Source organism: Arachis ipaensis, chromosome B6, assembly GCF_059453495.1.
Source record: "Arachis ipaensis isolate K30076 ecotype BB chromosome B6, ASM5945349v1, whole genome shotgun sequence".
Taxonomy (NCBI): Eukaryota; Viridiplantae; Streptophyta; class Magnoliopsida; order Fabales; family Fabaceae; genus Arachis; species Arachis ipaensis.
In genome coordinates this window covers 27,355,256-27,381,839 of record NC_142441.1, presented here as the reverse complement: position 1 = coordinate 27,381,839, position 26,584 = coordinate 27,355,256, and the positions used below count along the sequence as shown (strand labels likewise).

The following is a 26,584-nucleotide window of genomic DNA, read 5'->3' as shown; positions in this document are numbered from 1 at the left end:
GTGACCTTGGTTCAGGAATAAACCTCATGCCCCTCTCTGTAATAGAGAAACTGGGAATCTATGGGGTGCAAGCTACTAAAATCTCATTAGAGATGGCAGACAGCTCTAGAAAATAGGCTTATGGACAAGTAGAGGACGTATTAGTAAAGGTTGAAGGCCTTTACATCCCTGCTGATTTCATAGTCCTGGATACTGGAAAGGAAGAGGATGAATCCATCATCCTAGGAAGACCTTTCCTAGCCACAGCAAGAGCTGTGATTGATGTTGACAGAGGTGAAATAGTCCTTCAATGGAATGAGGACTCCCTTGTGTTTAAAACTCAAGGATCTCCCTCTGCAACCATGGAGAGGAAGCAGAAAAAGCTTCTCTCAAGGCAGAGTCAACCAGAGCCCCCACAGTCAAACTCTAAGTTTGGTGTTGGGAGGCCACAACCAAACTCTAAGTTTGGTGTTGAACTCCCATATCCAAACTCTAAGTTTGGTGTTGGAGAGTCTCAACAAAGCTCTGCACATCTGTGAGGCTCATTGAGAGCCCACTGTCAAGCTATTGACATTAAAGAAGCGCTTGTTGGGAGGCAACCCAATTTTTTATTTATCTAACTATGTTTTTCTTAGTTATATGTCTTTATAGGTTCATGATCATGTGGAGTCACAAAATAAATAAAAAATTTGAAAACGAAATAAAAAACAGCAGAAGAAAAATCACACCCTGGAGGAGCATCTGTCTGGCGTTCAAACGCCAGAACAGAGCATGGTTCTGGCGCTGAACGCCCAAAATGGGCAACATCCTGGCGCTGAACGCCCAGAACAAGCATGGTTCTGGCGTTCAACGCCAGAAATGGCAGCAAATGGGCGTTGAACGCCCAAAATGGGCACCAACCTGGCGCTGAACGCCCAGAGTTGTGTGCAAGGGCATTTTACATGCCTAAATTGGTGCAGGGATGTAAATGCCTTGACACCTCAGGATCTGTGGACCCCACAGGATCCCCACATTCCTTCCTCATAATCCTAGTTTTTTTTCCACATCTTCTTCTTCATCTATTCCTTCTTCTTTTGGTCGAGGGCGAGCAACATTCTAAGTTTGGTGTGGTAAAACAATTATGTAAAGGATCTACAGCTCAGTGGTAGAACATGTGGCTGCAAATCAAGAGATCCCTGAGATACCTCAGGGGATGCACTTCCCTCCACATAATTATTGGAAGCAACTGAGGATAGAAATACCAAAAATCACTAGGAATCAAGCCACAAAGGCAAGGAAGAGACATAGAAGAGCTCAAGAACATCATTGAAACGCCATCATCACTAAGGTGGATTCATTCCTTGCTCTTATTTCTTCTGTTTTTCGTTTTCTATGTTATGGTGCTTATCTATGTTTGTGTCTTCATTACATGATCATTAGTAGTTAGTAACTATGTCTTAAAGATATGAATGTCCTATGAATTCATCACCTCTCTTAAATAAAAAAATGTTTTAATTCAAAAGAACAAGAAGTACATGAGTTTCGAATTTATCCTTGAACTTAGCTTAATTATATTGATGTGGTGACAATGCTTCTTGTTTTCTGAATGAATGCTTGAACAATGCATATGTCTTTTGAAGTTGTTGTTTAAGAATGTTAAATATGTTGGATCTTGAAAGAATGATGACTAGGAGACATGTTATTTGATAATCTGAAAAATCATAAAAATGATTCTTGAAGCAAGAACAAGCAGCAAAGAACAAAGCTTGCAGAAAAAAAAATAGGCGAAAACAAAAAAAAATATAGAAAGAAAAAAAAGAAAAAGCAAGCAGAAAAAGTCAAAAGCTCTTAAAACCAAGAGGCAAGAGCAAAAAGCCAATAACCCTTAAAACCAAAAGGCAAGGGAAAATAAAAAGGATCCCAAGGCTTTGAGCATCAGTGGATAGGAGGGCCTAAAGGAATAAAATCCTGGTCTAAGCGGCTAAACCAAGCTGTCCCTAACCATGTGCTTGTGGCGTGTAGGTGTCAAGTGAAAACTTGAGACTGAGCGGTTAAAGTCAAGGTCCAAAGCAAAAAAGAGAGTGTGCTTAAGAACCCTGGACACCTCTAATTGGGGACTTTAGCAAAGCTGAGTCACAATCTGAAAAGGTTCACCCAGTTATGTGTCTGTGGCATTTATGTATCCGGTGGTAATACTGGAAAACAAAGTGCTTAGGGCCACGGCCAAGACTCATAAAGAAGCTGTGTTCAAGAATCATCATACTGAACTAGGAGAATCAATAACACTATCTGAAATCTGAGTTCCTATAGATGCCAATCATTCTGAACCTCAATGGATGAAGTGAGATGCCAAAACTATTCAAGAGGCAAAAAGCTATAAGTCCCGCTCATTTGATTGGAGCTATGTTTCATTGATAGTTTGGAATTTATAGTATATTCTATTGTTTTTATCCTATTTTGATTTTCAGTTGCTTGGGGACAAGCAACAATTTAAGTTTGGTGTTGTGATGAGCGGATAATTTATACGCTTTTTGGCATTGTTTTTAATATATTTTCAGTAGAATCTAGTTACTTTTAGGGATGTTTTTAATAGATTTTATGTTAAATTCACATTTCTGGACTTTACTATGAGTTTGTGTGTTTTTCTGTGATTTCAGGTATTTTCTGGCTGAAATTGAGGGACTTGAGCAAAAATCAGATTCAGAGGTTGAAAAAGGACTGCTGATGTTGTTGGATTCTGACCTCCCTGCACTCAAAGTGGATTTTCTGGAGCTACAGAACTCGAAATGGCGCGCTTCTAATTGCGTTGGAAAGTAGACATCCAGGGCTTTCCAGCAATATATAATAGTCCATACTTTGGCCAAGAATTGACGACGTAAACTGGCGTTCAACGCCAGCTTTCTACCCAAATCTGGCGTCCAGCGCCAGAAAAGGATCCAAAACCAGAGTTGAACGCCCAAACTGGCACAAAAACTAGCGTTCAACTCCACAAATGGCCTCTGCACGTGCAACACTTAAGCTCAGCCCAAACACACACCAAGTGGGCCCCGGAAGTGGATTTATACATCAAATACTTACTCATGTAAACCCTAGTAGCTAGTTTATTATAAATAGGACCTCTTACTATTGTATTAGGCATCCTGGATTGTATTTTGATCCTGTGATCACGTTTTGGGGGCTGGCCATCTCGGCCATGCCTGGACCTTTCACTTATATATTTTCAACGGTAGAGTTTCTACACTCCATAGATTAAGGTGTGGAGCTCTGCTGTTCCTCAAAGATTAATGCAAAGTACTTCTGTTTTCTATTCAATTCATCTTATTTCGCTTCTAAGATATCCATTCGCACCCAAAAATGTGAGGAAGGTGATGATTATGTGTGACGCTCATCACCATTCTCCCCTATGAACACGTGCCTGACAAACACTTTCGTTCTACATGAAATAAGCTAGAATGAATATCTCTTAGATCTCCTAACCAGAATCTTCGTGGCGTAAGCTAGAATGATGGCGGCATTCAAGAGAATCCGGAAAGTCTAAACCTTGTCTGTGGTATTCCGAGTAGGATTCAATGATTGGATGACTGTGACGAGCTCCTAACTCGCGATTGCAGGGCGTTAGTGACAGACGCAAAAGGATAGTAAATCCTATTCCAGCATGATCGAGAACCGACAGATGAATAGCCGTGCCGTGACAGGGTGCATGAGCATATTATTCACTGAGAGGATAAGATGAAGCCATTGACAAGGGTGATGCCTCCAGACGATTAGCCGTGCCGTGACAGGGCATTGGATTATTTTCCCGAGAGATGACCGAAAGTAGCCATTGACAGTGGTGATGTATCACATAAAGCCAGCCATGGAAAGGAGTAAGACTGACTGGATGAAGATAGCAGGAAAGCAGAGGTTCAGAGGAACGAAAAGCATCTCCATTCGCTTATCTGAAATTCTCACCAATGAATTACATAAGTATCTCTATCCCTATTCTATTATTTATTATTCGAAAACTCCATGATTACTTTATATCTGCCTGACTGAGATTTACAAGGTGACCATAGCTTGCTTCATACCAACAATCTCCGTGGGATTCAACCCTTACTCACGTAAGGTATTACTTGGACGACCCAGTGCACTTGCTGGTTAGTTGTATCGAAGTTGTGACAATTATGAATTAAGATCAGAGCACTAAGCTCTGGAGCCATTACCAGGATTTGTTCGAGCCTGGAGATCACAATTTCGTGCACCAATTCACTATCGATTTACCCATAACCCATGGGACAGCTGGATCAATGGATATGGTTCGCTTCACTGCCTCCCAATCAAAAGTCATAAATCTCATGGCTTCCTCAGCCTTCTGGTAACCGTCTGGTTCATCTGACTTAGGCTGGAAATGGAGGATATCTTCAATGGTCTCCTCAGTAACTAAAATATGCTTCCCTCTGAGCTGTACTGCATCCAAGGTCGTCTTATAATAGTTGCAATAAAATTCCCGGACCCATGATGCATTAATCTCAGTCAAATTCCTTTATAGAAAGAACCAGCCTCTCTGTTTTATCTGTTCTGTAGTATACTGTAGCAATTTAGGTGAAATTATGAGGGTCTTTTCCAGATATAGGTGTCTTTTAGTCCTAAAGACCTCATATTTCAGTTCACAGTAGCGATTTGCGAACTTGATCGGATTAGTCGCAGGCACTAGTTGGTCTGCTTTTTCCTACGGAGTAAAGTTCTTCTCACGTCAGAAATCATCATGTAGTATATCTATCAGAGCCATAGATGTTTGGCCTCGTTTCCTTTTATCCGTAGTGGCCTTAGCCTTTCCCTTTTCTTTTGGGTCAGACATCCTGAAAAATAGAAAATTCAGGGTATAATTTAGCAACTTAAAGCAGAAAAATAGGAAGGTAAATAGGATTCAAACAATATAAGCATAGATGGGCAAAATAGAAATAATAGCCAAAGCATGAAGTGAGTCTGAATTAGATAGAATAGTGGACTGAATGCAAGATAAAATTCATAGAATTCAATTAAAAATCACAATCCAAAAACTATGAGATGCAGAATGCCTGTTTGTCAGGAAACAACAATAAACATGCCTTGAAAGGGGTTGAAAGTAGTTAGTGTAAAACTAAGAGGAAAGTTAGAAAGTCAATGAAGTCAAAAGTGAATAAGGGCAGTTAAAGTTAGTGGCATGGTATTGTGGTTCCTAGCTAACAGAAATGCACAAACTTGAAGAACAAATAACTCACATTCAAGCAGATAATGCAGATTATTTATGATAAACATGAAAATGAAAGAAGCATGAAAAAGATTATGAATCATCAATAATGCAATTGAAGTTGGAAGGGAACCAAAAGAGATAGTGAATGCTAGCCTAGCATGTCATGAGGTGACTTTGGTTTAAACTAATTAAAGCACAACGGAAAAGTACCAAAGGCAAGTCATGAATGGCAATTAAGTAAAACCATTTTTGTGAAAAATTGGGCAGCATTCTGGCAGTAAAAGGAACGTTCCCGGAAAATCAAACAGCATAATAATGCAAGTAGCAGCACTTGTCAAATAGAAATAACAGTTTATAAAAATCTCAAAACAAGTTATATCAAACCAGCAAGTAAAATGGTATGGAGCAGAAATCTCAATCAAGATAGATTTAAGGCAGAATGTAAACCAAAACAGCAGCATATGATGTGAATGCAGAGCAATACTTGGAATCAGCAGGAATGAATGCAGCTTATATGAATTGATGGTATGAAGCAGAACATTATCAAACAGCCATGAAATAGTGAAATAGCAACAATAACAGCCAACCAATAGTGAAAAGCAGAAAATTCAAACAGTAGGTACGGAGCAATTATCAGACCTAGAATCCTCTAACCACATCCTAGCTACCTAACCACCTAGAATCCACTACAAACATGCATATCTAATTAACCTAAATTGAACAGAATTGAAATATGCAAACTAACTAACTTGAACGGAAAAGAAATCGGAGTGCAGTGAAACCTGGGGGGCATAGTGATAGAAACGGAAATGAAGGGAGAGGGGGTGTACGGCGGCGCTGGTGGTGGCAGCAACGGCGGTGCTGGGGTGGAGCGGCAGTGCTGTGGCTGGTGGCAGTAGGGTTCGAGAGGGGAAAGGAGGGGGGAAAGGAATAGAAGAAGGGGAGGGGCGACGGTAGCAGCGGGGGTCGTCGACGGTGGCGGCGGGGGCTGTGTCGGCTGCGGCGGGGTTTTGGGGTTGGCAACGGGGCAGGGGGCGAGAGAGGGGGGTAGAGGGAGAAGAGGAAGAGAAGGGGGGAAGAGGGGAGAGTGAGGGCAGTGCGGCCAAGGGGCGGCGACGGTGGCGGTGGTTATGGAGGTTTGGAGGGAGAGAGAGTGGAGATGGAACGTTGGGGAAGGGGGGGAATGGGCACGCGAGGGTTAGGGTTTTTGCGTCAGGGGGGTTAGTGAATTTAAATCCACGCATACGCGTGCGCGTGGATGAGGTAAAATTGAAACGACGCGAACGCGTCATGGATGCGAACGCGTAAACAGGGGATAATGAAAATGTCGCGTACGCATGAGACACGCGTACGCGTCGACCAAAATTGTGCTAAACGCACGAATCCAGCATCGTTTTGGTGTAACTCTCTGTTTCAATTAGGGGGCAAAAATTTTCATGCGACGCGTACGCGTCACGCATGCCCACGCGTGCTGTGTGTAAATGAAAATGACGCGTACGCATCATGGACGCGCACGCGTCATGGATGCGCACGCGTGGGTCAATTTATGCCTACGCATACCAGCCGCACGATTCCAGCCTAACTTTCTGGACGTTGGATGGAGACGCCGATTTGAAATCGAGGCCGCGTGGCCCATGCGCACACGTGGTGTAGCCATATATATATAATCAGAATGCAAAATGCAGATACTAATGCGGATGTTATTAATGAGACTAGGGAGAATAAAATAAAATAAAACTAAAAACAAACAAAACAAAATAAAATTAAGATTGAAAGAGAACGATCATACCATGGTGGGTTGTCTTCCACCTAGCACTTTTAGTTAAAGTCCTTAAGTTGGACATTTGGTGAGCTCCTTGTTATGGTGGCTTGTGCTTGAACTCATCCAGAAATCTCCACCAACGTTTGTAATTCCAATAGCCTCTGGGGTCCCAAACCAGGCACGTAAAGCCCTTGAGCAAGTTAAAGCAGGTGATCAGGCTCCAGGAGTGTTGATTATCAGAATGAATTCCAGGATCCTAAACCTTGCTTTTGTACCCGTCTTCGCTTTTATCTACATTGTTCCAACCGGGCGGTACGCAATTCGAATTTCCACTGAGACACCCAAACATCTTCCGAAACCCATTCAATCGAGCTCTATACCAATCCTTGCACTTACATTTGGAGCGTGGAACCGTATTGAACCTTGGATGCTAACTCCTATTACTAATCATCTCCCTCTTACTCTTAAAGCCACAAAGAGCTCTAAGCTGGCCATCGGTTTCGAGCAAACTATATTCAAGTGGAAAGGTGAAGATAAAGGCTAAGGATTTTACCCACTTGAAGTTTGTATTGGGTGGTAATGGCCTTGGGAGAGGTGTTTTCAGTGGTCTTTCAAGCTCCACTCCCTTGTACTCTTCTGTGAATTCTTCCACTTCCTTACAAACCTCTTCAACTGCAACCAGGTCTAGATCAAAGTCTTCGATTTCTTCCTCATCACTCAAGTCATAAGTTGGAGGTTGAGAAAAATCTACCTCCACATCATCTTCATACTCACTTGGAGAAGATTCTTCAAGCTCAAAGAGTTCCATTTCGGATGCAAGCTTTTCATTAAGAGAGCTTGATTCCTGTTCATCATCATCAAAGAAACTTGCTTCTTGATCTGTTCCGTCCAGTTTTTCATAAGGTACATGCCTTGGGGGTTGTGCACTATCCTCCTCAGCATCAATTGCAAATTTCTGGACGGAGTTCTCCACAACTCTTGATTCCCATGGAGGTTCAGCGTCTCCTAAATCTTCAACCAATTCTTCTTCTTCGATAATTCCGGCTTCCTCCATTTGTTCCAATACAAAGTTATGCTCTTTACTGTCTACCGGAGTTTCTAGTGTCTCCTTCATGCTACGTTCGTCATTAGGTTTTCCACATGAAGCCTTGGGAGTTCCTTGAGTATCCAAATGTTGGGAGGATAATCGATTTATCGCTTGCTCCAATTGATGAAGAGTTGCATGAAATTGATCCACTATTTCCTTGAGACGATCCTTTGATTCTTGGGTCGATGGATATGGACATGGTGCATATGGAAATGGTGGATAAGGGTTAGGGTCATATGGGGGTGTTTGGTAGTAAGGGGCTTGTGAGTTTGGTGGTTCAAAGGTATATTGTGGAGGTGGTTCATAAGCATAGGGTGGGACTTGTTGGTAACTACAAGGGGGTCCACCATATCTATCATCTTGGTACGCACCTCGGAATGGTTCTTGACCATAGTAATTTGGTGGAGGTGGTTTGTCATGAAAGGGTCCACCATAACTATTGTCTTGGCATGCATTGTAGGATGGTCGTTGTCCATGGTACCTTGGAGGGTGTTGTTGCTGAAAGGGTTGATCAAATCCTCGTGGCTCCTTCCATTTTTGATTGTTTCGACCTTGATGCATGTTCCTGTTATAGCTTCCATTCCTAACAACAATATTGGAACCAAACTCAAAGCGACAGGGGTGAGAACTCATAATAGCTAATAAAAATTAAAAACAAAAATAAAAACAAATAAACAAGCAAGAAGTAAATATTTACAATAACCAATAATAAGACACACAATTGTAATTTCCCAGCAACGGCGCCATTTTTGACGGAACGGATTTCTGCTAGTAAAGAATTTCACAAATAAATCCTCATTGCAAGTATAGCTTCTAAACCAACAAAGAATCCTTTCGTACAAAATTTTGTTTGTCACTAAAGCAAACCCAATAAAATTTATAACCGAAGTATTCAAACCTCGGGTCGTCTCTCAAGAAATTGTAGGGAACTATGATTTATTATTGGTTATGAGAAAAGTATCTTTTTGGGTTTTTTGAAATAAGGAACAAGGAAATAAATTGGCAAGAAAGTAAATTAATTATCATGAAAACCATTGCAAAGTATAAGAACTGGAAATTCCATCCTAGTTATCCTTATCAATTGTGATGAGAATTGTTTATTGCTCCCACTTAGTTAACCCTTACTAAATAAAGGAAAGTCAAGTGGACCAATTAATGGGATTCCTCAAGTCCTAGTCAACTCCTATGGAAAGACTCGCTTTAGAGGGATCCAAATTAATAAGCAAATTCCAATTTTCAATCAACAACTGAGTTTGATAACTCAAGTGTCACCAATTACTCAACCAAAGCAAAGGAAGAAGAAATATAAATTAAATTAAAAGCATCAATAACATAAATTAAAGAAAGCAATCATAAATCTGAAATACCTCAAATTATATTAAATAGAAAATCAAATTAAACATGAGAATTCATAAATCAAATAGCAACATAAAGTGATCAATAGGAAAAATAGATAAACTAGAATGCTAGAATAAATGAAAGTAGAAGAGAACATAAATTAAAGGAACATTGAACCTAGAATTGAGAAAACGAAAAAATTCTAATCCTAAAATCTAAGAGCCTCTCTCTCTAGAAAACTACATCTAAAACCTAAAATTGTCAATAATGAATGAACGATTGATGAATCCTTTGATTCCCTCATTCTCCAGCCTCTATTCTGTGTTTCTGGGCTTAGATTTGGGCCGAAAAGGAGCTCAGAAATTGCTGGGGGCGAATTCTGCAACTTTCTGCACGTAGCGTCTGTCACGCGTACGCGTAGGTCACGCGTGCGCGTCATTTGGAGATTTTTCTTGTCACACGTACGCGTGAATGAGTAAGAATTTCAATGGCTTTTGCTACTATAACCTTCCTGACCACCATTTTTTGCTTTTTATTTAAAAGCGTTTAACCTATCCATATGAAAGTATATTGAATTGAGAAAAAACATAGTAAATAAAATAGAAATAGATAAAGAAATGGTGGGTTCCATCGTTTCTATGATTACTTTTTAAACGGTGAGATCCTCTCTATATACTGGAGCCCCTTCCCGGATTTCATTCATATTATTTTCCTTGTCATGCGTACGCGTCAATCACGCGTACGCGTCGCTTGTATTCTGCGCGAGGCACGCGTCCGCATCGTCCATGCGTGCGCGTCGCTGCCATTTTCTTCAAAACTTCATTTTCGCGCGTTCCTTCCACTTTTGCATGTTTCCTTTCTATTCTCTAAGCCATTCCTGCCCTATAAAACCTGAAAATACTTAACACACAAATCACGACATCGAATGGTAATAAAGGATAATTAATATTAACAGTTTTTTAAGGTCTAGGAAACATGTTTTCACATATATCATAGAATAAAGAAGGAATTGTAAAACCATGAAAATTATATGAATAAGTGAGTAAAAATTTGATAAAAACTACTCAATTGAGCACAAGAGAAATCATAAAATAGTGGTTTATCAGATACTCTTTCTTTTCAAAAGTTGTGCAATGATTCAATACTGTTTGTGAATTTGTCAATTTGGTAGTGTTTTCTCTGTTTTAGGGGACATAATGCCCCTTCTAGTTCCAGCATTCTAGTAAAGTTAAGAGTGCACTTTAAAACTCTACTCTCCTTTTTGTTTTATGGCTCTCTTCTTTTTAGGTGGCTGTGCTTTTGCTTGTAGCATTGAGCACTGCACTGGAAAGCAATGGAGAAGAATATAGTCTTGGGCCATATGAGCAGAAAGCATGGAACAATGCTAGGCCTCACAGTGTTTTGATCTTGGAATTTGGGGCAGTTGGAGATGGAAAAACTTTGAACACAGTTGCATTCCAAAATGCTATATGCTATCTCAAGTCATTCACTGATAAGGGTGGTGCTCAACTATATGTTCCTTCTGGCAAATGGCTAACTGGAAGTTTAAACTTTGTTAGCCACCTCACTCTCTTCCTTGAAAGAAGAGCTACCATCGTTGCATCTCTGGTACTTTTCTTTTGTTACTTGAATTTTAGTTCCTTTTTCTCAGCTTTTTATCATTTATAAGTTTCTCACTATAACTACCGGAAAAAAGAACAGTATCCCCATTATCCATATATACATTTTGCTAAATTTAGTCAGGAAAAAGAACACACTGCAGTCCCTTTTACTTTAATCCAATTTATGTATTACTCGAATCAGATGTGATCCCAGCAACTTAACTATACCTACATCAAATTCAGTGTGATTTCTTCGTTTTCTATCAGCACATTTATACCGAATTGACTCTATATGTTGACTCCCTTCGATGTCATAAAACTGCTTCTACTTCTTTTTCATATTATTTTTCCACTTGTATATATACACACACACACAAAAACACACTCCATTTACTTGATAGCAGTGGTCATATATGTGTTTTTACATGAACCTTCTTTTATGAATTGCTGTTGAGTAGTATTTTATATGATGTTTTTAACTTAAAAATGATTGTGTAATGAGTTTAGAGGCATATAAATATTTATCTTTGGCTTGTGTTTTATGAACTGTCCAGATAAGCAGGACACTGGCTGCAGCTGACAGTACAGAAATCATAAAGAAACTTCCGAAATTTATGTACGATGAAGAAAAAGCTCTTGAGGTCAGGAATTATCCCTGCAATTATAATTCATTTGAACCATCTTCATTGAGTATTTTTCTTTTTCTAAACGTGTGCGAAACATGAATAATATGAGTTTACAGACTATAATATATTGAATTTACCCCTACCCATTTACAATAAAACCATTTCTGTCAACTGTCAAGAGGTGTGTGGTTCATGAAAAGCTTTCATATTCTTGGGAATCTTATATTGTAAGATCATTCTGATATAAGATTTTTGGTGTAAAATTCCTAGGAATGTAAAAACATTCTTCTAACCACACGTTCTGTCAGTATTTCTCTAACAAAGTTTCAACAGAAATAAATTGCCGAAAAATACTAGAATTTTGGTAGTTCCCATGGCATATACTAGTTGAGCAACGTAGGTGGTAAAGAAATGACACTTGAGATTAAGCTTTATGTTATAATGCTAACTCTTAAGTAACTCTGGCACATGCCATTAATTGATAATGACTTATAAAGAGAATTTCTTTTATTAGTGGAGCAGAAGTTGTTCTTTGAATGCATAATCTGATTTTATTTATTTTATATTCTAGGAGGATCAAGCTTTAGCTAAGGAGGGAGCTGAAATAGTGGTTTTGGTCATTGATGAGGAAGGTGTGGAGTCATTAATATCAGAACTTGTGAAAGGTGTAAATGAGCCAAAGCTTCTTTGGTCTTCCCACAAGAACAGTTTTCTTGTTCTTCAAATAACAAATTTTGACTTTTTCTTTTATTGCAACTTTAATGATGCGTATGTTATATTTTTCAAATAATAAATTTTATTTTTTTGTTAACAAATATGATAAAAGTTTATGTATGTTGGATTGGTTAATTTAAAATTATATAAAAAAATTTTATTGTTTAAATTAGAGCCCGTTTGGGAAGTAGCAGAAGCTACCTTTTTTGACTTTTGGATTATGAAAAGTCACCGTATGTGTGTTTGGCACTACTTTAAAAAAAATTTTTAACTTCCCGAAAAGTTAATTCATAACTTTTTGAAAAAGTAGAAATATATGACTTCTCTACTTCTGGATAAGTCATTCTACCACTTACTTAAAAAAATTTAACTTCAAAACAAAAAAATCTACTTTCCCTCCACCACCATTTTCACGTAAGGTTTGCTAGAAGTATTGGCCTTCCACCATCATTCTTACGCAATGTTCCATCGGCTGCAAGTGAGGGTCATCCATCACCATTTTCACGTAATGATTCATTTGCTAAAAGTATTGATCTTCCACCACCATTATCAGACAATATTCCATCCGAATAATTTATTGCATATAATTTTTTTTGGTTTTTTTTTATCATTTTATCATTCTATTTTTATTATTAAATTTGTATTTAATTGTGGTATGAAATTTCAGTTTTAATTTTATTTTTTTTACATGTGATTTTATAGCTTGCTATTATTTTCATAGTTAATTATAGCAAGTTCTTGACCTCAATAAAAGAGAAGGGAGTTCTAATAGGAGTATAAAAAAATAAAAAAACAGCAACAAAATATACATTGACACACATTTTATATTTATTTTTTATTTTCACCTACCATATCATACACAATATTAGTGATTAGGTTATGTAAAATCAACATTTAATATTGGAAAGTATTTTTTATCATCGTTATCCCTTATTTTAATATTCATTCTCTTGTGTAAAAAAAATGTATTTTTTGAGTTATTTATTCAAACGCTACAACTTTAAAATAAGTACTTTTATAACTAAAAATCCAAACACAAAATAACTTATTTATAAGCTACTATTAATAAAAGTCCTTATGCTTTAAACTCTTTTTCCAAAAGAACTTATTTAAGTCATTTACCCAAACTAGGCCTTAGTCATTTAAACTATGACTTAAAATTATATATTAATTTTGTAATATTTAATTAGAAAGATTTATAGGCAAGTATAGCCATAAGTATTTTGATCCAACTTATAGTCATATTTTTGGCTATTGACACGCTTTTTAATCGTAGTCATATCTTCTCGTAGCCATATCTTCTTCTATCGGCACGCTGAAAAAGCGTAGCCATATCTTTCCCTATCGACACACTTTTGAAGTGTAGCCAAAATCACCTCACTGGGCACGCTTCCAAAAGCATGGCGATATGTGCACTTTTCGGTACAAGCGTAGCTATAGGTTAAGACATATGGCCACACTTTTTATGCGTGGCAAGAAATGGAAGCGTGCCAACAAAAAAAGCGTGCCGATAGATCAACAAAAGCGTGGCGATAGAGCAACCGGCACGCTCGCGGATGTGACCCTTTCAAAAGCGTGCCGATAACTCAAAAAATGTGGCGAAAAACTATCGGCACATTTTTTTTTTGCACTTTTCGGCACGCTTTAAAAGCGTAGCAGAAAGCTTATTTTCTTACAGTGTCAATACGTAAAAGTGGTTAAATCATTTAAGTATAAAAGTGATCATGGATTCAATTTCTTTTTTCTAGGCCATTGAGAACCTTCAGTTATTAATGTTTAAAAATATATAATAAAATATATTATTAAATTACTAGACTAAAAGATTAAATTGATGATTAAATAATGATAAAAAATAATAAATTTTGATAATTTTTTAACGTATTTTATTTATTAATATGCATTTGTTGAAAATTTTCTTTAGAGGAAGAATATAAAGGAGTATGGTTTACGGTCAAAATTACTCACTACTCTTTACTTAAAACATAACAGGCAGGATAAAAATAGGTAACCTTCATCCGTAATAAGTGAGACCTATAAAATAATTAATTAGAAGGTTGAGTTTAGTTTGTAATTTGTTATAGGTTTATTTTTAAATAATAAATAAGATCGGTATTAAATTTGATGTGACTTAATATTTGCTAAAAAATCTGATAATTTTTTTATAAAAATAAAAAAATATTATTTAAAATTTATTTTTAATAAAAAATATAATAAAAGAAATGTTTAAAGATTATCAAAATTTATTATTTTTGGTCATCATTAATGGTTAATTACAGATTAAAAACAATAAATTTTATTAGTCATTTAGTATTTTTTATTTAACAAATTTAATGTTTAAAAGAATATTTAAAATATACAAAAATATTTATAATAAATTTAAATATTTAATAACTTTTTAATCATAAAAAATTATTTATATATTTATTTAGGTTTTAATCGATACAGACATTATGACACTAAACAGGTTTATAAAACTAATTTGTAAACTTAAGCATAATTTATTAATAAATTTTGACTTTTACAATCGTTCAATCTATTTTATAACATATGTAAGCCCTTGACAGGTTGTTTAACCTATTTCGACTCCAAATGACAAGTGTACATAAATGCTTTGTGCAGGCAATAGAGATAACGTACCATTAGGATATTATTTTTATTAAATTTATAAAAAATATTAAAAATAATAATTATATTATATTTACAAGTTTATAAGAAAAGAAATTAAATATGTGAAATTATAAATAGAAATAAACATGAATAATTAACACATATTTGATGTATTAGTTTTCTTACTAAAGACTAGAGAGACAAATATTTTGAAACACTTCACGATATACAAAATTTATTGTGCAATTATACATGTATTGTTAATGAATAATGCTACGTGTACATTAAAATCACTTACTAAAATTAGTTATTGGTATAAAATATATGTTAAAATATAAATATATATTGAAAATAAATTAAATTATACATATATTTATATACAAATATATTAATAATTAATTTTAATGATTAATTTTAATGTACAAATAACATTTTTAATTGTTAATAAATTTTAGCTTGAAAATTAGACTGGATGGAACGCAACAGTTATAATTTCTCAAACGTTACTCGTATTTTCCTTTAATTTTCTGTTTATTTATTTCGTCACAGCTTAACATTTTTCTAGGCAAAAGTGATATGTAACTAATATCGTCATCGGTCTTTCGGATTCTATTCCATCTTTTTCTTTAATCTCGAGACGTGCACTCTATTCTTAAACTTTATTTTGTACCACACGCTATAAGGCTGCGTTTGTTTATAGAAATACAAAAATATAGAATTGTGTTTGGTAGAAAAGATATGAACAGAGGTAATGTGTCTAGAAACACTAAATTAGTGTATTTTATGTCCATTCTAATAGAAAGGATATAGAGACATTAATAAAGGATACAACTTATTTTTTATTTTTTTTATTATTTATATTAATTTTTTATGATGATATTTTTTATTATTATATTTTTCATCTCAAATTTTTTAAATAAAAAAATAAAAATAAATTAAATTTTTATAATTTGTTATAATTTATCACGAAACAGAATATAAAAAACACAAAAATTTGTATATTTATCCTTCAGTATCTTATCCTGTCCTGTTCTCAAAAATAGGCGCAGCCTAACAAATTCTATTTTCTATGTTGTCTTAAATTCATCTGTAGATTATTTTTGTTGTGATGCTGGTAGCACCAAACAGGCTTCTTATCTTGATTGGATGAGAAAGATGAGTTTTAGGTTAGCACATAAATATTAACAAACAAAAGGTGAAAGAATTACTTATTTCCGTAATAAGTAGCCTAATTAGATGCTACCATGACTCATGACTGTGAGTGAGCATTTTTTGTAGTATTTGGAGCTTGAGGAGAGGTAGTTGTAGAGAGAGCGGAGGAGGACTTTTTTTTTTATTAAAGATAAGATTGAGACTCGAATTCACGTCTTCTAGATGAATATAGAGAGAATATGTCATTTGAGTTATAACTCGTTGGCGATGGCGTTCTTCTTGATCTCACCCAAAATATGAACCTTATTAATATATGAAAGAACCCAATAATCAAAAGCAAGCTACCCCATGCATAAATCAACAAATACCCCAGACTCCTAATCTTCTGATAGATATGATAAGGGCCCACATTATGTTGGGACCCACCATCAAGAACGTTATTATCTACTTCATAAATGGTTAAGTGGAAACCCGCTTATGATTAACAATACCACATAAAGACAGGAAAAGAACGAAGTAGAGTTGAAGCTATGAATTTCATGTAATCCTCTCTTTAACGAACTCTGGCCTTGTCCTTACCTGCTCCTCAATGGCCGCCACGTGTCCCCTCATGGCAGCGAAGTGGATGGAGAGGAATCTTGTCACGTTTGTCCCTAACCATGCAAGCTTCTTCGTTTATATGCAACAAAATCTTCACAACCTCGGCATGCCGGCCTTCAGCGGAAGCGGGATGAAGAGGGAGTTTGCTTCCACGGTGAAAGCGGGGTTATTTTTTAGAAGGACCGTTGAATTCTTGGTGTCCAAGCAATGAGGCTACGTGTAATGGAGTTTCATGAAAGGGATAGAGTGAAACCCTAAAGAGAGTGAGAGGGTCCCTTTTGATTAGTGCCTTTAAGATCATTAAACATCCTTTTATTCATGCTTCGTAAACTTCTATCATTTAACGATGGCAAAATTTTTCGAAACGCAAAAATTTTTACGAAATTGCTTCGAATAAAGATTTAAAGATAAAATTTTTTTTTGTGAAAATGATAGATGAGGGACATAATTCTCTTAATTCGAAAATTTGAGTAGGGATCCCCATATTATATTTACAATTCTACAACTTTTTTCTCAAATAAAAATTCCAAATTCTTATATAATTGATCTTAAGAAATATCTCAAACCATCTCAACACATATAAAAAAAAGAAAACATATTAAATTTGATCAGTTTCTATTTATTAAAAATCAGAAATATCTAAAATTATTTATTTGTGATTTGCAAAATAAAATAATAAATAACAATATCAATACCAATTTATTGATTATGGATGTTATATATTTAAAATTATAGATGTGATATGTATAAAATTATGGATGTTAAATTAAAACATTTTAGCAGCTTTTGTCACGATTCATATTTTTACATATAGATTATTATAAAATAAAAAATAAAAAATAAAATATAAACAAAAATTAAGAAACAAAATTTTAAAAATAATTATTAACCCATCATATTAGAATAAATAAATAAGCATACATATAAATATCAAATAAAAATATTAAAATAATTAAAATATAATCTATTGGTGCACATGTGAGATTTGAAATATACAATAAGATACCTAATTTAAAATTTGGTAATATTAATTATAAAAATTTATTAATTATAGACAATATATGTATGAAATTATAGATATTATGAATATAAAATTGTAGATATTATAAATATAAATTATGAATGTTATATGCATAAAATTATTGATGTTAAAATAATATTGCTATACACTTTGCAACTAATATGTTGGATGAAATTGAGAATTATTATATGTAATATATATAAATATAAGTGTTATATGTATGTAATTATAGATGTTAATTTAATGATATTTTTAGTAACTTCTATTATATAACTTATTCTTTACATAGATTGTTATACGGAAGAAATAGAAAACGAAATGTAGAAAAAAAATTATGAAACTGTTTGGTAGTTTGCTGAGTCGATTAGTTGCGAGATACTGGAATAAGAATCGGGACCTGAACATGAGTTCTGAAGTGAGGAGCTGCATCAAAGGGTCATCGGTTGGTCAGCAGGTAGAGCTACCAGTAAGGACACTTTGATGCTTAAGTTAGCATCCGTACGATGAAGCAGCTAGATTTTTGATAATGATAACGTACCTGGAGAGAGGGGTAGGTCCCTCTCCCTTATCTCCATTCGTTTGGGTTGGCCCCTTCTGTTAGGGCCCAGCCTTTTAGAAGCTTCCACCAGCTATCGAGATCTTCCTAGAGAAGATTGAATCATGTGGAGGGCATCTGGCCGTATGGAAGGAGCGCGTGTCTGCTTAGTGAACCCCCATTTTTATTGGGTTGGGCCAGAATACTAGCCCCAATGCGTCAAGGCGTGAGACTCACGATCAACGCATTCGCCTGCTCGTGTTCTTGTGAGGGTAGTCTCTGCCTAATACAGGCTAGTCGGCGAGGGTCTAGGCTTCTAGTGCTTTCCTCGCGCATGGGGGTTGCCCTCAACACCTGTTTCTAGGGCGTCGCTTCGATTATGGCACCCGGGGCATTAATTGCTTTTAAATGTGATTTAAAAGTGTGCAAAAAAGTTGATTTTGCCCTTGAACTTTTGCGATTCTTCTTCTACAGTTATGATTGCAGTTACCATTTCCTTTCATCTCTCTTTTCCTCTGTAACAGCCACCATTATTTACTTTTTCACCATCCTTTTGCAACTATTATCTCTATCATTGCTTGTGAATTTTGCTCCGGGAGACTTACTATTGCTTGCTTTCAACACCTTTCTTTGCCACAAACACTAGTAAGTGATAATTTGTTTGTGTCATTTTGTTTACTCTATGCCATTGCTGTCCTGGTTTTCTTGTTGTGGTTGCTTTTTGGATCAAATTGGTATTTGCTAGGTAGCTTTTAGGGGGTGCCATAGGTGTCTTTTCTGTAGATTAGGCTAGGGTGGTTTAGTGTAGAATGACTTAAGTGCTGCCCCTTCTGTAGGTATGGCAATGTGACCCCATGGGATGACTTCCCTTTCGCCTAGGCCCATGAATCGTTACGTATGGTGTACCTGTGACGTGATGAATATTGCCTCCAGAGTGACTGTGGAAGAACTGCAGGAGCTCTGCAACACAGGAGCAATATGCGGCGGCGGTCCTGAGAAGAGGGACTACGAGCTTTTAGTACCGTACCCCAGGACCGCATCTGCCACCTTAACCTTGATGACCCCCGCATCCCCGACTGGATGTGGGTGTACAAGCCCATGTTTTCTGTTCTGGGCGTCCGGCTTTCTTTTTTCCCTTTTGTCCAAGCACTTTTAAATAGATGTGATGTTGCCTCCTCACAACTTCACCCGATTAGTTGGACTGCTATCGGTGCTTTGAGATGGTTTGCGAGTACCTGAAATTCTCAACTATTGTCGAAGTCTTCATTTTTTTTCTACTTACAAATCCTTCTTGAGAGGGTGATGAGCGGATAATTTATACGCTTTTTGGCATTGTTTTTACATAGTTTTTAGTATGATTTAGTTAGTTTTTAATATAATTTTATTAGTTTTTAAATAAAAGTCACATTTCTGGACTTTACTATGAGTTTGTGTGTTTTTCTATGATTTCAGGTAATTTCTGGCTGAAATTGAGGGACTTGAGCAAAAATCTGATCAGAGGCTGAAGAAGGACTGCAGATGCTGTTGGATTCTGATCTCCCTGCACTCAAAGTGGATTTTCTAGAGCTACAAAAATCCAATTGGCGCGCTCTCAATTGCGTTAGAAAGTAGACATCCAGGGTTTTCCAGAAATATATAATAGTCTATACTTTGCCCGAGTTTTGACGATGCAAACTGGTGTTCAAATGCCAACTTTCTGCCCTATTCTGTAGTTAAACGCCAGAAACAGGCTACAACATGGCGTTTACCTCCAAAAAGAGTCTCTACATATAAAAGCTCAATGCTCAGCCCAAGCACACACCAAGTAGGCCCGGAAGTAGATTTCTACATCATTTACTTATCTTATGTAACCCTAGCTACTAGTTTAGTATAAAAACTACTTTTAGTGATTTATTTTATAATGTTTTGATCATCCTTGATCATGGATCGGTCTTTTTCCCTATTTTTGAATTCATATGCCATTTGGGGAGGCTGGCCATTTGGCCATGCTTAGACCTTGTTCTTATGTATTTTCAACGGTAGAGTTTCTACACACCATAGATTAAGGTGTGGAGCTCTGCTGTTCCTCATGAATTAATGCAAAGTACTATTGTTTTTCTATTCAACTCAAGCCTATTTCTTCTCTAAGATATTCATTCGCACACAAGAACATGATGAATGTGATGATTATGTGATGCTCATCACCATTCTCACTTATGAACGCGTGCTTGACAAACACTTCCGTTCTACATGAAAGCAAGCTTGAATGCATATCTCTTAGCCTCCTGATTTACGATCAGAGTCTTCGTGGTATAGGCTAGAATTATTGGCGGCCATTCTTGAGATCCGAAAAGTCTAAACCTTGTCTGTGGTATTCCGAGTAGGATCTGGGAAGGGATGGCTGTGACGAGCTTCAAACTCGCGAGTGCTGGGCGTAGTGACAGACGCAAAAGGATCACTGGATCCTATTCCAGCATGATCGAGAACCGACAGATGATTAGCCATGCGGTGATAGCACATTTGGACCATTTCACTGAGAGGACGGAATGTAGCCATTGACAACGGTGATGCCCAACATACAGCTTGCCATGGAAAGGAGTATGAGTGATTGGATGAAAGCAGTAGAAAAGCAGAGGTTCAGAAGGAACAAAAGTATCTCCATACGCTTATCTGAAACTCTCACCAATGAATTGCATAAGTATCTCTATCCTATTTTATATTTTAAATTATATTTTAACTATCAATTCACCATAACCATTTGAATCCGCCTGACTGAGATTTGCAAGATGACCATAGCTTACTTCAAGCCGACAATCTCCGTGGGATCGACCCTTACTCACGTAAGGTTTATTACTTGGACGACCCAGTGCACTTGCTGGTTAGTTGTGCGAAGTTGTGAAAAAGAATTAAGATTATGAACGTGCGTATTAAGTTTTTGGCGCCGTTACCAAGGAATGAACAATCACGATTTCGTGCACCAGAGGGCAAGCACAAGAAGGGTGATAAACCCCATTTTTAGGGTTTATCTTGTGCTTAATTTAGGGAAATTTTACTAACTTTTCTCACATTTATTCAATGAGATAGCATGATTTCATGACTTTCTCCTAATTGTGCTTAATGGTTAAAAACATACTTTTTAGGCCTTTAATTTGCTAATTTTAATTCACCTTTGATTCCATTAGATGTCTTGATGTGTTTGTTAGTGAATTCAGGTTGAAAAGGCTAGGAATGGATCAACGGAGTGAAGAGAAAAGCATGCAAAGTGGAGAATTCATGGAAAATCAAGGATTTGGAGTGCATACATCGACGCGCGTGACAGACGCGCACACGTGAAAATGAGGTTGTCTAGGCAACGCGTACGCGTGACATGATGCATACGCGTGAGATGCAGAATGCCAGACGACGCGTACGCGTGGCCCATGCGTACGCGTCGCAGCTCACCGTGACCTCATTAAAGTGAAAACACTGGGGGCGATTTCTGAGCTTCCCAGGCCCAAATCCAACTCATTTCTAAGGCTATTACATGCAAAATTCAAGAGGGGTCAAATGGGGGGAGAGGGATCACCATTCATACACTTTAGTTTAGTTTAAATGTATAATTCTAGAGAGAGAAGCTCTCTCCTCTCTCTAGATTAGGGTTCTTAGTTTTCTTCCTTTTAGATCTAGATCTCTTTCTCCTTCAATTTAATTTTCTTTTTACCTTTATTTGTTATAGTAGTTTACTTCTCTTGTTAATGCTTTTATTTTGTCAATTTTAGTTTATGAACTCTCTTGTTGATTTCCATTTTCTTTTAATGCAATTTATGATTTCCATGTCTTTTGATGTTTGCTTTAATTTCTATTGTCGATTTCTTGCTTTGATTAGTTATAGCTTCCTTTAATTCTTGCAATTGATGATGTTTACTTTTGTTGCCCTCTAGGTGTTTGATGAAATGTTTCTTTTAGTCATGAGTTAGATTTTTCTCCTCTTGGCTTAGATTGAGTAATTGGAGACTCTTGAGTTATCAAAGTCTCTTGTTGATTGATAATTGGAAGTTGCTAGTTGATTTGAATGCCACTAAAGCTATTCTTTCCTTAGGATTTGACTAGGACTTGTGGACTCAAGTTGATTCCATCCACTTGACTTTCCTTCATAGTTAGAGGTTAACTAAGTGGGAGCAATGGACAATTCTTGTCACAATTGATGATGATAATAAGGATAGGACTTCTAGTTCTCATTCCTTGCCAAGAGCTTTCTTAGTTGTTAGTTTATTTCTTTTGCAATTTACATTTCTTGTTCCTTATTTCAAAAACCCCAAAACATTCCTTCATAGCCAATAATAAAGCACTTCATTATAATTCTTAGGGAGAACGACCCGGGATTAATACTCTCAGTTATTTTATTGAGGTTGAACTAGTGACAACCATATTAAACTTTGATGTGAGGATTCATTGTTAGTTTATAACTATACTTGAAACGCAACTATTTCTTGTGAAATTCTTTACCGACAAAAAATCTTACATCAAAGGGGTACCTCTCTTTTCGAGCTGTGCAAAATCGGAGGATCTTCGGCCTCTTTGAAGATTTCTTCCATCGTTTTAAAGAAACTTTCAACAAAGTGAGGCCATCTTGAGATCATCACCCAGCCCTTTTTAGCTCACCCTTGAGGGGGAGAGGCGTATCCCAACCTACTGGAGCTTTGGCGCCGACTCCGACTACTTAATCGAAGTGACTTACGAGCACATTGGTCGGCAAAACTAGCAGATTGTTGACGTTCTGTTGGTCGTGTTTGGCTCTAATATCCTTAATCCTCATCTTCTGATGGGTGAATGGGACACTGGCCGAGATTGCTTAGGTAAGTGTAGGGTATTCAATCCCGTTAATATTCTTCCATTTTCTCGACTTGTTTACTTCGATTTTCTTGACAAATTTGTAACTTAGCTTTTGATTTTTCTTTGCAGTTGAGATGACAAGTGGGAACAATACTCTGAGTCTCTTGATGACCCACTTTTTTCCTGATGAAGATGATGATGCCCCCGATTCTTCTGAAGCCTGGAAGGAGATCCCCCAGCTCGGAGAGCTAGAGATCTAGCATGTGCCCCAACCCAAGCCCTAGCCTGGGCGTAGCACTACCGGCGAGGTGGACCGGGACCAGGGAGCTCTGGTTGGGAATAATACGGGAGCTTGGGAGGAGGAGGACAATATATTGGAAATCTCCAATCCTAAGAATAGGAAGCCTAGGTCCAACCTGGGGAAGCTTCTCTCCGTCATGGAAAAAGCACTTCGATGCAGGCACCTTCATTGATTCCCAGCTACTGCCGGGTACTAAGAATATCTTCCATGATGAAGACCTGGTAGCACAGACCAAATGGGCATACCCAAATCTTCTCCGAGTTGCTGCCATCAGGAGGAAAGTGGAGTCAGTCTTGGCCCAGTGCCAAACTTTGGATGGGAAGTACCGGATTGCTCAGCATGAAATTTCAAAGTTGAAGGCTGAAGGGGAGTCTATATAAGCAAAGCTGGCGGACTAATAAACCCCATTTTTAGGGTTTATCCTGTGCTTAATCTAGTGAATTTTATCCATTATTCTCACATTTATTCATGTAATTGCATGTTTTACATTTTCCTTCCTGATTTTGTGCTATAATTGAAAACATGTTTCTTTGGTCTTAATTTAGCTAATCTTAATCCTCTCTTATTACCATTCGATGCTGTGATATGTGTGTTAAGTGTTTTTAGAGATTACAGGGCAGGAATGGCTCAGAGGATGGAAAGAAAGCATGCAAAAGTAGAAGGAATACAAGAAACTGAAGAATTGTTAAAGCTGTCCAGCCTGACCTCTTGGTACTAAATCGATCATAACTTGAGCTACAGAGGTCCAAATGATGCGGTTCCAGTTGCATTGGAAAGCTAACATCCAGGGCTTCAAAATTCGCTATAGTGGCCGTACATAAAAATGACGTGCATGCGTGAATCACGCGGACACGTCATTCTGCGGAAAAATCAGCGACTGTACGGATCAGAATTCGCCCCCAACAATTTCTGGGATGTTTTCTGGCCCAATTTTCGGCCCAGAAAACACATATTAGAGGCTATAAAGTGGGAGAATCCATTCATTCATAAACACAACATTCATAATCACAATTTTAGGTTTTAGATGTAGTTTTAGAGAGAGAGAGGCTCTCTCCCCTCTCTTAGGATTTATGATTTTGGATTTAGATTTTTATGATTAGGATTCCTCTCAGTTTATGGTTATTTCTCAATTCCAGGTTCAATATTCCTTTAATTTATATTCTCTCCTACTTTTATTTACTCTAATGCTTTTACTTGTTAATTACTTATGTTGCCAAATTGGCTTATGAACTCTTCATGTTAGATTTGAATTTATGTTTAAATGCAATTTGAGGTATTTCAGATTTATGATTGCTTTCTTCTATCTATTATATAAAAAATTTGGATTTTCCCCTTTTGGCTTTGGTTGAGTAATTGGTGACACTTGAGTTATCAAACTCAGCTGTTGATTGAAAATTGGGAATTGCTGATTGATTTGGATCCCTCTAAAGCTAGTCTTTCCATAGGAGTTGACTAGGACTTGAGGAATCAAATTGATTAGTCCACTTGACTTTCCTTTATTTATTAAAGGTTAACTAAGTGGGAGCAAAAGCCAATTCTCATCACACCTGATAAGGATAACTAGGATGGAATTTCCAGTTCTCATAGTTTGCCAAGAGTTTTTCTAATTAATAATTTATTTTCTTCCAATTAATCATTCTTTCATTCAAGGCTTTTTATTTAGAATAATATAAATCTCTTTTAATTTTCATTACTTTAATTTACAATCATATGCTCGTGCCCATTGCCCAAACTCAACATTCCCCAGAAAACTCATAACCAATAAGAAATACACATCCCTGCAATTCCTTGAGAAGATGACCCAAGGTTTAAATAATTCAGTTATAAATTTTATTGGGTTTTGTTACTTGTGACAACCAAATTTTTGTACGAAAGGTTTCTTTGTTGGTTTAGAAACTATACTTACAACGTGATTATTTTTCTAAAAATTCTTTACTGACATAAAATCCGTTCGTCACGGACGCTGTGAAGCAACTGAAGGAGGCCGGCAAAGAGATCCAACTCCTTACTGATATGCCGTGGTAGTAGCTATTGTGTCTGCAGTAGCACTTTATATTTCTTTTGTAATTGCTTTGTGTTGGTTGGCCAATTTATTGCCCTGTGTGTGTACTGAACTCATATTTTGCTACCTTCAGTTGCTTCATTTTTAATTGAACTTTGGACATGATTGACGAAGGAAAAATTTCGGTAAAAATTTTCACAAAAACTATCGCTTTGCAAGTATAGTTCTAAACTGACAATTAAACCTCAATCAACGTTTAAATTTTTTGTCACAACTACAAAACCCAATAAAATAACCGAAGAATTCAAACCTCGGGTCGTCTCTCAAGGAATTGCAGGGAAGTGTAGTTTATTATTGGTTATGGAAAAGTATATTTTTTGGGTTTTTGAAATAAGGAACAAGAAAATATAGATTGCGAGAAAAATAAATTAATAACTAAGAAAGCTCTTAGCAAGAATTGAGAATTAGAAGTCCTATCCTTATTATCATTATCAATTGTGATGGTAAATGTGGATTACCTTCACTTAGTTAACCTCTAACCAATGGAGGAAGGTCAAGTGCATACAATCAACTTGAGTTCACAAGTCCTAGCCAACTCATAGTGGGAGACTAGCTTTGGTGAAGTTCAAGCTAATCGGCAATCTTCAATTACCATTTAACAAAAGACTTTGGATAACTCAAGAGTCTCTAAATATTCAATCCAAGTTAAGAACATAAAAATCTATTTTAAAATCCTACCAAGCATTTTATCAAGCACTTGGTAGGTACAAAATAAAAGCATGAAAAATTAACAAGGAATATTAAATCTAAACAATCAATTGCAAGCATCAATGACTAACAATTAAAGAGAGTAACAATAAACATGGAAAACATAAATTGCATTAACAGAAATCAAATGTAACAAGAGCTCATAAACATAAAAATGACGAAAAAGGGAAATTAACAAGAGAAGAAGGTGAACTAAAGTGCTTAAACAAATAAAAGTAAGACAAAAACTAAATTAAAGGAAGATTGAACCTGAACCTAAAGAGAAATTGAAAGAAGGTACCCTAAACCTAGAGAGAGGAGAGAGCCTCACTCTCTAGAAAACTACATCTAAAACCTAACTAATGTGAATAAAAGTGTGAATGAATGATTTTCCTTCCAACTCCACTCTGCAGCCTCTAATTAGTATTTTTGGGCCTAAAACTGGGTCAAAAGCAGCCCAGAAATCGCCCCCAACATTTTTTGTAAATTGCAGCACGTGACGCTCGTCATGCATACGCGTCGCTGAACTT

General features: G+C 36.6%; 1 protein-coding gene across 1 annotated transcript in view; it reads left to right on the top strand.

Moving 5' to 3' along the window:
- The window catches only part of LOC107648036 (uncharacterized), a 28,756-nt gene extending 5,492 nt beyond the window's left edge, over positions 1 to 23,264 (top strand). The window contains exons 2-6 of the mRNA XM_016352064.3: positions 10,645 to 10,965; positions 11,513 to 11,599; positions 12,156 to 12,299; positions 22,937 to 23,027; positions 23,134 to 23,264. Of these exons, the coding sequence (XP_016207550.3) occupies positions 10,645 to 10,965; positions 11,513 to 11,599; positions 12,156 to 12,299; positions 22,937 to 23,027; positions 23,134 to 23,264 (774 nt within the window). The remainder of the gene's footprint in view (positions 1 to 10,644; positions 10,966 to 11,512; positions 11,600 to 12,155; positions 12,300 to 22,936; positions 23,028 to 23,133) is intronic.
- The last annotated feature ends 3,320 nt before the right edge of the window (positions 23,265 to 26,584 follow it).